Genomic DNA, 12,196 nt, shown 5'->3' on the forward strand with positions numbered 1-12,196 from the left:
CATAACAATTTTACACTAATGGGCAAATATCTGTTGTGGGAGTAAAAAGAGGGCAGATGATGAATTTCCAGTCTTAGCATTAAGCAGTGAGGGCAGTTTTCCAGCTGTGAGGGGCACTGCAGCTGAGGGAAACACTTACTGTGCTGGATGCATTAGTCACCCAGGGGAGTGTATATTATATCATATTAATACTATCGCTAAACAGCAACTAACTGTTGCTCATCACTTCAGCACTAACACTTGATAAGATTAGAGTTGATGCTGAAAAAGATAATGTCACTATTTTAAAAGTGCTCAAATGTTCAAGGACCAGAAATAAAATGTATGTCATAAGATCATAGTGAAATATATAAATGTTTCTGGTTTTAGTTGTTGCGCCGGGAGGAGGAAGTGCGACAGTCTCAGAGGGAGCGAGATGAGGCCTTGGTCAAGGAGAATACGCTAGAGAAAAGAGTTCGTGATCTTGAAGCTGAGGCTGAGAAAAACGCCTTGTCTAAAGAGGAAAAATCCAGACACGTCAAACTCATGGAGGTACACAAGCTACTAATGACTGCTTTGTTACATTATTGCAAAAGACCAGAAGTATCCTTTCAACATTTTTTATTTTAAAAGTTTTTTTAAAGGCAAATCTTAATTTCGCACAATTTTGTATGAAGATTTACAGAGAGCAGTGATGGCAAAACACACTCTTCATAAAGATGTAACTGCTTCACTTTGTAGGAGAGGATTGCTCAGTTGGAAATGAACCTTGAAGAGGAGCGTCAAAGTGGAGACAATCTGATGGACAGGATAGACCGAGGAAGAGAGCAGGTGAAACACACTCAACACTCAACACGTTTTCATCATCAGTGTTCACCTGTCCGTACACACACAGACGTGTCTCTGTTTTATGTCAGCCTGTAAATGAGTTCTAGATCTCCTGTCACTTTGTCTTCCATTTCTAACATCATGATTGCAACCACTAATCTCTAAATGAAAAGGGACATTTGACCTCCATATAACAGCTTCGGGTCTCAGATGTGTCCTTAAAGAGTTGATGTGTGTGATTCTTGTGCAGGTTCATGGGTTTTTTCAAGTGTCTGTGTCTTTACATGTAATATCAGTACTCAAAAATTCTCTTTCTTTCTGGTCTGGATAAAGTGGATGGGTTATTGCTTTGTAAGATGATATTGCATAATCATTCAGGTTGGCAGCTCACCAGCATGGTCTAGGAGTGTCTATCCAATTTTCATGCATCAGCCACAAAAGACCCTTCTTAATGCACCGCCTGAGCCAAAATATGCAAGTTGCCAAATGTCTCAAGTTTTCAGGTTGTGGAGTGCACTTGGAAATTATGCTTCAGTAACTTTGGCTTGAGAACAAATCTCATTCTTGTGCTAGAAGTCAGATTTTCTTTTTTCTGTCCTTGCAAGCAAACGCTCCAGTTTTCCTTCGACTGTGATAAAACTGCTGACAGAGACACTGTGAAGTAAGATTTAGATAAATTGCATGTACTTTTAACACTTGTTTGTCCATAGGGGAGATCTTAATAATCAGAGGGAGGAAGCTGGCTCTGGAGTTTAAAAAATACCACAAAACTATGGAGTCACAGATAGTTCTTTTTTTTTCCCTTTCTTTTTTTAACAACTATTGGGGCCAAAGGCGGGCTTTTAAGATTTGGCTTTGGGACAAATTCCCTTCACGTATTTTGAAGTTGTAACCAAAATTTTAAATAAAGTGAGCAGCGACATCAAGAGAGCCCCAGTGCAATTCATTAGAGTATTTAAACCTGCATAAATGGTCCCCCCTTTTAAAAAATCTTTGCAGAGAGGAAAGAGTGGCATTGTGACAAAGTGGCATTGGTTCAGCATGAGGCTGAGGTCGGTTGTCAAGGCAACACTCGAGCTTTGTGCGACAAGAGTGGAATAGGTTGAGTGCCAGCAGAGTGAGTGTGTGTGTGTGTGTGTGCGTTCGTGCGTGCGGGTATGTGCTGGTGCATGTGCTCAAATGTCTGTGGGGAGGAGAGAGAGGTGGGTGAAGGGCTATGGGGTGGAGGGCTGGTGCGGTTGCAGCGGAGGCAGCAGGAAGAACACCTGCGTCTCTCCTGGCACCAGGTGCTCCTCTCCTGTCTAAATGAGAGTAATCTCCCCTCTACTCTCCTGCCGTCTCTCACAAAGCAGATTAGTTTCGCTGTATGTTCCAGTCTGCTGATTCAGCTCCCTCAAGCACTGTGCTGGGTGCACCAGTTATAGGGGCCATCGTTCATCAGAGCAGCCCACTGTCACCCACTAATTGGCATAAAATATCACCAATTCTCAGCTCCTCTCACAAAGAGCCATCACTGCTGTATTGATTAGTTTTCATTCGCCCCTTTTCTTTTGAACTAGGTTATCACTGAACAGTCAGGCCTCTCTGAGTCGATCCAATATCCACTGAGGTGATGTGTGATGACAGAAGTACTGAAGGAATAGTTTTAGAAATTGTGCTAATCGCTGTTTTCTTCAGTGTCAGATGATATTATCTGTACAGGTCTTATATCTGTGTTTGTAAGATCTAATAATATCAGCATTAAACACAGAAACAATACAAGTTGAATTTATTCATCATATTGATTCATTTACAAACAACTCTTTCTTTAAAAAAAAATCATATATATGTGTCACAAACTGAGATTCATTAAAGTTTGTTCATTGTGGCGAGATATATATATATATATATATATATATATATATATATATATATATATATCTGCATACAAACAATTTAGAAGAGTTTTTAGCACTCAAGCTGCTGTCAGACAGTGCTGCTGAACAGGGAGTAAGGATGTGCTCATGGACTCATCACAGCCACCAGACTACTGTCAAAAAACAGTCATCTTACTTTAACTCTCAGTCAGATGTTCTAAAGTCTCACACCCAGTACTGTGTTCTCTGAGGTACCATTAGTGCTTTTGTGGATTGAGTTTGATGGATTTACACAGGATTCATAACTTATGACATATTTTTTAAACAAAAAGGCCTTTCCACATAAAGGGTGCATGACTTGCAAACCTCTGTCTTTGCTAACCTCTTAACAACCTTCTGCAAGTCAGACATTTATGTTAATGTTTGTTAAAGGTTTATTCACACATAGTTACAACAATGGCGAGAGTGCCACAGTAATAGTGATATTTGCCATACAAGCATTTACCTGCATTTTTAGCAACAACGGTTGGCATCATACACCCTGCTGAATTAAGTGAAAACGACACATTTATTTGTTTAAATCTCTTACTCCTTGTGATCCCATCATCACAAGAGTGTGTGAGTGTGTGTGCTGCAGCTGCCCCGCCCCTGAGGCTCAGAAAGTGAGATCGCTCTACTCGATTGGGAACACGAAAAATGCATCATAGACAAATGTTTTAATCTTATTGCAAATTAGGAACAGCTGATGAGATAAAACATCATTATGTGTGTGTTATTGCTGTTTAGGGCATTCTCTGGTGAGCTGAGCAACTCACAAAGATACATAAGAGATGTGAACAGTCCTAATTTTGTGTGCAGCTATTTGTCATTTTTGTCTGCCTGCAGTTAAAATGTTTCTAGGTCCACCCGAATAAGGTTCAGGTAACAACTTTTACCAAAAAGTTACCATAATGCTGATTTAAAGCTGGCAGGTTTGAAAGGGGCTTTAGCTTAGCATAAAAACTGAACATGGTTGAAATGGTGAATCTGTGTCCAGCATCTCAACCCTTGGCTATATTACTAAAATTCTCGATACAAACAAAACTACTTTGTTCGAATGGTTAAAATAAGTGTTGGAGGGGGATTTTGTCTCCAGGGGACAAATCCAGGATCAATGTTTCCTTTTGCTGTTGTTTTCCGTAAGTTAAGTTGCCTTGCTGTTGCTTTTGGCTTTATATTTAAGTTAATCCTCGCTTATCAACTTGTTAAACACTAATACCTTCTGTACTATCTGAAAGCCCACACAGACATATTCTTTACAGCAGTGTATCTCAGATGACGTGGGTTTGGCTCAAGGGGAGCCCAGGTGTGCCATGGGATTTGTGGCAGCCAAATATTAGTTGAGCTGCACTAAAAATGAGTGACGTATAAATTTACCATAATGGCACACATCAGAGTTAGAGAGGAAGATGCAATTTTTGATGATGTGAAACTTATCACCAAGTTGTAGAGTAACCCACACAACACCTCTTAAAGGAAAACAAACTGACAGAAGAAACTAATGCTCGATGTCAGGTTAGAGCAACAAGTTGCCAAGCAAGCTGAAGAGGCACCTGGAAACCAGACAATCCTTTAAACAGAAACTCTGCTTTATTCGAAGATCACCAGATCACAATGAAGAGTAGCAGGTCTGTTGGATTGAGTGAAAGTGTCTGATAACGAGAAGGTGTGAATGCAGTGGAGCTTATTGCAAAGCAAAAAATATGCCTTTATCGGTCAGTAATATCAGGGGATTTGATGATATTTCAGATGAAACAGAGGCCATTCTGTGTTTCTATGAATACAGGACGTTTTGACTCTTGCGTCATAGAAACTACTGTCAGCTACCTGTGGGGTTTTTGGTTTGTCTTTTTTTTGTACTACAACCTTGTGTCTCTGACAGTTTGGCATCACAATCACAATAAAAGGGTGGAATGCAGTCAAGCAAGGAAATCCTGCTCACCAATTAAGCAGAGCTCACACAGCATTAACTTTTCTATTGTTTAGCATTTTGGCTCAGTAGGTGTTACGTGGGTTTCTGCTGTGAGTCAGTGTCTGATCATAACTATTGTCAGACTGTGTGGGACTGTAGCGATGACAGTGTCTGGACTCGGCTTGACAGGTGGAGCAGATGAGGAATGAACTCCTGCAGGAGAGGGCTAGCAGACAGGACCTGGAGTGTGACAAGATTGCTCTGGAGAGACAGGTACACACTCCTGTCTGGAGGATAACAGCTACAGACTCAGTCCAAAACACACACTCATTTCATTTGTCTTTTCATCACATTCATTTGATTTGTCCATTTCCATCATTTTATTATCTGTACACAGACATGATTATGGTATAAACATACATTTGTCAAACACATCAGTGGTTTTCTCTCCCTGCCCTCTCTAGAATAAGGATCTGAAGGCCAGAGTGAGTCATCTAGAAGGCTCCCAGAAGTCCAACAGAGAGGGCCAGGTACCTCAGCTGGAGGAACGCATACATGAGCTGGAGGAGAGGCTGGAGGCGGAGGAGAGGTGAGATGGGAACTCCAACTGGGAATAGAGCTGAGGGGTGCTGTGGTTGAGGTGATGTAAGAGGAAACGGTGAGAGTTTAGTTTAAAGCTTCAGATGAAAGTTTATACCTGAACACATGGATTTAGGACACAGAGTCAGAAAGTTGGAGCTTATCTAAATGTATAGTTTAGTTTGCACTGGGAGATCGTCGGACTCTGTGTGATCAAACATATTAAAGAATTTGATCAGCTTGTAGGTCTTTGCGTCATAAAATGTACGCTGGTCTGAATTATTAGCTCATGTTTATGTTTAGTGATGCATCGCCTGTGTTTCAGGGAGCGCGCTAACATGCAGCTGGTGAACCGCAGGCTGGAGAGGAAGGTAAAAGAGATGATGATGCAAGTTGAGGAAGAACAGCAATCAATGCAAGATCAAAAGGACCAAGTATGTAACCCTTACCTTCATGCCCACTCTAACAGTCATTAAACTCTCTTTGCTCTGACTTAGACAAATGTCAAGACTAATAATTTATCAGGCAAATAAAAAAAAAAAGAAAAAGAAAATACAATTTGATCTTAGTAGAACTCTTTTAACTCTAGACATGTTTTTCTTTTCCCCCTTCGTGAAGTTAAATCTGCGTCTGAAGGCACTGAAGAGACAGATGGACGAGGCCGAGGAGGAGATAGACCGACTTGAGCACAGCAAGAAGAAGCTGCAGAGAGACTTCGATGAGCAACAGGAGGCCAACGAGCAGCTCCAGAGTCAGCTCAAAGCTCTGCGAAGCGAGTTGAGGTAAAAGCACAAACTCAGGAGGCTGAGCTTGGAGGTCTTTTTGGGCTCCTTCCTGCATGTTGACGTGCCTTTGGGCAAGAGTAGAGTGCTTAAAATACTTAGACTGCACACGCTCTACATAAATATCAGACCATTTACCATTATTGTATCTGAAATGAATTAGATTACAGTTACTAATTAAATAATTATGCCACTTGAGTTAAGTTGGTGGGCTCCTGCAGGTCATTGAAGGGTCTTAGAAAGTCAGAAATTAAAATCTGATGTAGGAATTTAATTTGTAGATGGTCAGGTTACGTTTGCTTATTTTTTAAAGACCTACAGTAACAATGGTGAACACTCCTGTTAAAAATGAAGTTTGTGTTTGTACAAGTCAGAGGTGTGTTTCAGGCAGTTTTTTCTGCTCTCAGATCTTTATGATGTCACACAGAGATGCATAATGTAATAATCTCACAGAAGCTCCACCTTGTCCCTGTTCAAACCTTTAGTTTATGAGGTGCAAGGAGGAGGAGCTCACACTCAGGATGGATTTAGGGCCTGCAAATAATGCAGAGCTGCTCTAGTAATGTCAAAGAACACACACATTATAACAAGAACACTCTTAATAGTTTTGTTTGTTTTTGTTTGTTCAGACGCAAGAACTCGCCTGCTTCGCTGCTCAGCAATCTGGATGACGACGAAGACGATGACATCAGCACCGATGGGGAGACGTACTTCAGCTCTTCCTCGGGGTACAAGCGCTCTTCGAGTCAGGACAACCTCTTATCGACCTTTTCTTTATAAACAAACTCTGAGGCTGGAAGTAAAGCTGCTTTATGTGCAACACTGTCACACCAAACGGCTGGAGAGCTGTGCCATGTGCTCCTGTAAACACTGAGCTGTGAATATTAAGACTTTCCAGCTAGGTGAGATAAATAAAATCCTCACTTCAGCAGCTTCAACGTCCATGAATTCACTCAGTATTATTAGAGCAGCTCTTTGATTAATTGGTGAAATCACAAAGGCAATGATGTTTTGTCCTGTCCAGTGAAAATTTTTGTAAATACGGTTTTAAAATGTTCATTTTATATTCCTGCGTTAAGCCCCATCTTCCAACATTTTTCTTTCTACTCTGAGTGGATCTTCCTTTAATGGGTTAAACATGCTTGTCAATGATTATTCCAGCATTGAATGCATTGTAAACAAATGAAACCTGTAATGTCTTTGTAACCGATATCCAGTTTTGACCCCTTCCTTTTTAATCTAATAGGTCACATTTACACACAGTATCTGAATATACATTTTATTTTTTATCATTGAGTTAAATGCAAAATATTTCCTTTTTTTATTTTTTTTATTTTTTATTTTATTTTAATGATTGGAAATCAAGGGTATATGAAGTGAAATGTGCCAGGATGTTTTTTTTAAGTTATTTGTAGCTATAAATACAAAATCTCCTCTCAGTAAGAGGTTTTGTGTTTGTGTTTTTGTTTTTGTTTTTTTTGTTTTTTAGGGAACAGTAAATGAGGGACTTTGTACACATTCATTTTTATACAGTTTTATATAATCTAATGAGCAGTAAAATTACAAGTTTGTAATCACCATTCATCATGCAGGTTTCTTTTGATATTAGTGACATCACAGTGTTACTCACACATCTTCTGGAAGATGCTTTTCTGTCTTAACGTGATTTTTCTAGCATCTCCGAACAAAGCTGCACACATTAAAGCTGTTTTATACTGGAAACGCTTTGATTTAAAACATGTTTAAACTCTTACCTGTCTGTGATGAGCTGTGCCCGCTGTGTACATCAGCAGTGCCTGTAAGGACCACGTGAGGACCTTATGGGTCCTCCTTGGACCAAATCAGGGAATTTCTTCAGATAAACTGACAATCAATATTTTGCTGCACTGTGATGATTTGCACTCTGTGAGTTGGAGAGTGGATGAGCGAGACAAATTCCTGCCACTACCTCTCTGTACACTTAAATCCTGCTGAGGCTAAAATAAACTTCATTTCAGTTACTCTCACCTGTTTTTTGCTTGGTGCAGACCTCCTGACAACTATTCCTCTCAAGACTTTCTTTCTTTTAGACATTTTTTTTTTTAAAGAATATTTTGTGCATCATGTTCTTTTTAAGTTTAAGTTTCTAGTTCAAACTTCTCCCCCTCCTTTCAGTCTAAGTGCACTCGAGGGTTCAGATATGGAAATTGGGCTGGTCTTCACTGTGCCATAGCTGTGGTGGTGAATGTTTCTAGGTTTTATATTTCACACAGAAACTTGCCCCGTTTGTTTAAAAAGTATACTGTCATCTTGCACAATGAAGCTTAAAAAAAACCCCATTTTAGATACTAGCTGAAGGAAAAGAATAAAAAAACTGTGCAGTTTACAATAAAGTGCCACATGTGCTTAGTAAGGGCCTGATACTGTGGGGTGAAAAAATTTACATGTACAACAGTGATAACACAATGCAAGCAAGTAGTGCAAATTGCATCCATAAATGATATCTACACTGTAAAATGTTTGAGAAGAGGAGCATTTAATACTCCAGAATAAATGCGTTTCTAAGAATAGGAAGGTTTTGGCAGCACCTTCATTCTGTTTTAACCATTCTCTTGTAGATCTTCTGCTGTTCTTGGGATCATTGTCCTGTTGCATGACCTGATTTCAGTCAGGCTTTGTCTGCTGGACAGATGGCCTCACATGGAGCTCATGGTCCGCTCTGACTGTACGGTGTCCAGGTCCCATGACTACAAAACGAGTCCAAATCATCACCCTTCCACCACCGTGCTTGACGGCTATTATTGAGGTGTTTGTGCTGATATACTGTGTTTAGTTTCTCTTTGGTCTCATCTGTCCAGAGGTTTTCTGGTTTGTTCAAATTTAACTTTGCAAACATAAGCTGTGCTATGTTCTTTTTAAGAGAAGAGGCTTTCTCCAAGCAACCGTTCCAAACAAGCCATCTTTTTCCAATTCTACAGTCGTAAACTTTAACATTTAATATGCTAACTGAGATGCATAGAGTCTGATATGCAACTCTTTTTTTTGTAGTTTTGGCAAATGTCTTGAATGTTTTCCACTTGTGCATAATTCTTGTCCGTGTAGAATGATAGACTTCAAATTCTTTAGAAATGCCCTCCGTTTCCCAGATTTACGGTCAGCAACATTTGCTTCTTTAAGATCATTGCCAACATCTTTTCTCCAGGGCATTGTATTAACCCACTTCTGAAAGCTCCACGCCAACAAGCTGCCAAAACATCTGTTTTTATAGAGGTGCTCACACTGGCTGATGATCAGTTAATCACTGCATTTGATGATCAGCATCTGGCTGCTACTTACCCTCTTAATTCCCCCTGGACTGCACAGAGCACTGATCTATGAGAAATACTCAGGAGGATCTTCTTCAGAATATTTTGATGACCTGAATTTTTACCGACTATGCCCTGGCATAAATCACCTTGTATCAAAAAACTCTAGACATGAATGACAGCTGTAAAACAACAAAAGAAAAATAATCATGAACCTTGTGAAAAAGAAAACTACCTGAAGGAGTTTTGCATGACGCAAGATGCAAGCAACCTGAGCAATCAGATAAAGTCATCTGTTTGTCTGTCATGTTAAAATATATAATTAAAAAAGGAAAATATGAACAGTCGAGTAAATCAAACCACCGACTGCATGTCCTGCAGTATTTGAGTAAATGCGCTGAAACCCCTGGATGAGGCTGAGACGATTTGATCAGTCTGCTGTGTAATGATCGCCGCTGACTTCCCTCGTGCTCCGGTAAAATCTGTGCAGGGTCAAAGCAGCTGTGTCAACAGAGGCTCTATCTTTAATTTCGTTCTCAGCGGGTCAATATTTTTCCTGCTGGAATGTATGAAGCAAATGCAGCCCATGCTTGGCCCAGATCAAGTTTCAGAGCACAGGTTTGACCTCCTTCAGTCTCTGGGGTAATAAAAAAGAGTCCTGGCACGGAGCAGGAGCACAGAGCTAAAAGTCCTCTTTATTGTATTTTATTTTATTCAAACATTATGCAGAGAACTGTTCTCATTTTGACATTTAAATTTGTTTGTTTTTTCTTGTTTAAAACTCACATTAAACCTTCTTTAATCTCTTTTTTAGTGCTTTTATTTTGTAGAGGACTCAGATTGAAAACTTTCTTGCCACTTGGGGCTGACCACAGCACTAAAAGGAGTTGAATAGATGGAGCTTTCTTATCCTCGTTGGTTGACTGGCTATTGTTGGCAGGGCACGACCTTAGTTTGCTGCTTTTCTTTGTGGGACAAACAAATCAACCTCCTCAAGTGCCACAGTATTATCTCTCTCTCCTGTGTTAAGCCAAGCAGCAAACTAATAGGGCCCGCAGGCTGCAAGGCTTAGGGGGGAAAGTTGTGTATGCCTAACAAGGTGATCATTCCTGGGATTCCTTCATGTGCTTCACTGGTTTCAGCAGGAGCGGCTGCAGAGCAGGCAGGAGGCACAGAGGGATGTCCTGGAGGTGAACTGTGGCTGTTTTGTGACACGAAGCTATAAATTTTGAGAAGGCAATCTATTTCACACGGAGCTCACCGTTTCACGGCTTCACTTTCAAGTTTTACAAGTCTGACAGAAAGCTGGACCCAGAACTGTCACAGTGCCATGCTGCCCCCTAGAGGTGGAAAATATAGCAGAGTTCATATTTCACTTTTTCCTGATAAGGTTTTGGTTAGGAGCAAAACCAATGCAGTTACCTAAAATTCAACCAGATTAACTAAATATGAGAAAAATTCAGTGGTGAATAGGAATTAAATGGGATTCCTGCTTCTCTGCTCCATCACTTTTTCCGCTTGTATGCTCGCTTATGCTGATTTATTTCTTTATTTCTAATTTATTGCTTTCAACTTGATTATTAATATCCAGGGTTTATGAGAAATTACACTTATTTGCTGCATATAGATATTCTGTAAGAAAAACTGCAGTTACTCTAGCTGCCGCTAGAGGTGCCGCTAGAGCTGCAATGTAGAGAAACCCAAACATCAAAAGCATGTGAGTGATTTTCTTTGTAGCTCATCCACCTGCAGGGCTACAGGCGTGGTCATGTTGATTAACAAGTGACCTCTCGGCATCATTAAACTGCACCTCTCCAGTGTGGAACGTTTTTAATAGGTTACCTGGCTAATGTTGTGACTTCTATGTTGCACACTCAGTCCAAGAAACGTGTGTTTCAGATTTGGTGAGTATTTTTGGTTATGTCTAATATGCCAGCCACTTTATTGGGTACACCTCACTAGTTCCCCTTTGCCTTCAGGACTGCTGTAATTCTCCTTGGCATAGATTCACTGGTCCAGGCCATTTAAGTACAGGGAACTCTTTGTCATGTTCAAGAACTCAGTTTGAGGTGATTTGAACTTTGTGACATGGTGTGTTATCGTGCTGGGTGTTGCCACCAGAAGAAGAGTACACTGTGGTCATAAAGGGATGGAGATGGTCAGCAACCATTCTCAGACAGGCTGTGGTGTTTACATGATGCTCCATTAAAGTGAGCCAAGACAATATCCCGCACTCTTACACCAGAACTGTTGATACAAGGCAGGGTGTCATGTTGTTTACTCAAAATTCTGACCATACCATCTGAATGTTGTAGCATATGAAACTCATCTCTCAAAATTGAAACTTGTCAGACCAGGAAACATTTTTTCAGTCTGCTATTGCCCAATGCTGATGAACACGTGTTAATTGAAGCCTCAGTTTATCATTCCTAGTTGACAGGTACCTGGTGTGGTCTTCTGCTTGAAGATTTGGTGTATTGATGCAGCTCAGAGCAGTCTGGCCGCTCTGACCTCTGACATCAACAAGCCAGAGAACTGAAACTAATTGGATATTTTCTGTTTTCATCAAGATTCTCTGGAAACTGTTGAGATGGCTGTGTGGGAAAATCCCGGAAGATCAGCAGTTTGTGAAATATTCATACCAGCCCATCTGGCACAAACAACTACAGCACGTTCAAAGTCACTTAAATCACCTTTTTAATCCGCATTCTGATACTATACGTCCAAATGCACTGAATTGCTGCCATGTGATTGGCTGATTAGATATGTGTTAGCAACAGGGAAGCAAGAAGGAAGAGAATAATACGTCACTTTAAATTATTGTGACTAATTCAATGTGTATTTTTAAACCAACACCCACAGAGTTGTATTGTGTTTTTTCTGTGTTGATCAGCAGCAGTAACATCACTCAGAGACACTAAACAAACATCCTGTGGA

At 40.3% G+C, this 12,196-nt stretch overlaps 1 protein-coding gene across 2 annotated transcripts in view; it reads left to right on the plus strand.

The window, feature by feature from the left end:
- cgnl1 (cingulin-like 1) overlaps positions 1-8,492 on the plus strand; it is a 34,406-nt gene extending 25,914 nt beyond the window's left edge. For both annotated transcript variants that reach the window (XM_085269338.1, XM_085269341.1), the window contains exons 13-19: positions 370-531; positions 721-810; positions 4,804-4,887; positions 5,079-5,203; positions 5,519-5,627; positions 5,812-5,975; positions 6,605-8,492. In XM_085269338.1, coding sequence (XP_085125464.1) covers positions 370-531; positions 721-810; positions 4,804-4,887; positions 5,079-5,203; positions 5,519-5,627; positions 5,812-5,975; positions 6,605-6,755 — 885 coding nt within the window. In that variant the 3' untranslated portion in view covers positions 6,756-8,492. The remainder of the gene's footprint in view (positions 1-369; positions 532-720; positions 811-4,803; positions 4,888-5,078; positions 5,204-5,518; positions 5,628-5,811; positions 5,976-6,604) is intronic.
- The last annotated feature ends 3,704 nt before the right edge of the window (positions 8,493-12,196 follow it).

The sequence above is a fragment of the Mchenga conophoros genome, linkage group LG1 (genome assembly GCF_057382185.1).
Source record: "Mchenga conophoros isolate Kocher_MC1m ecotype Shallow Benthic linkage group LG1, M_conophoros_male_GT1.1, whole genome shotgun sequence".
Taxonomy (NCBI): domain Eukaryota; kingdom Metazoa; phylum Chordata; class Actinopteri; order Cichliformes; family Cichlidae; genus Mchenga; species Mchenga conophoros.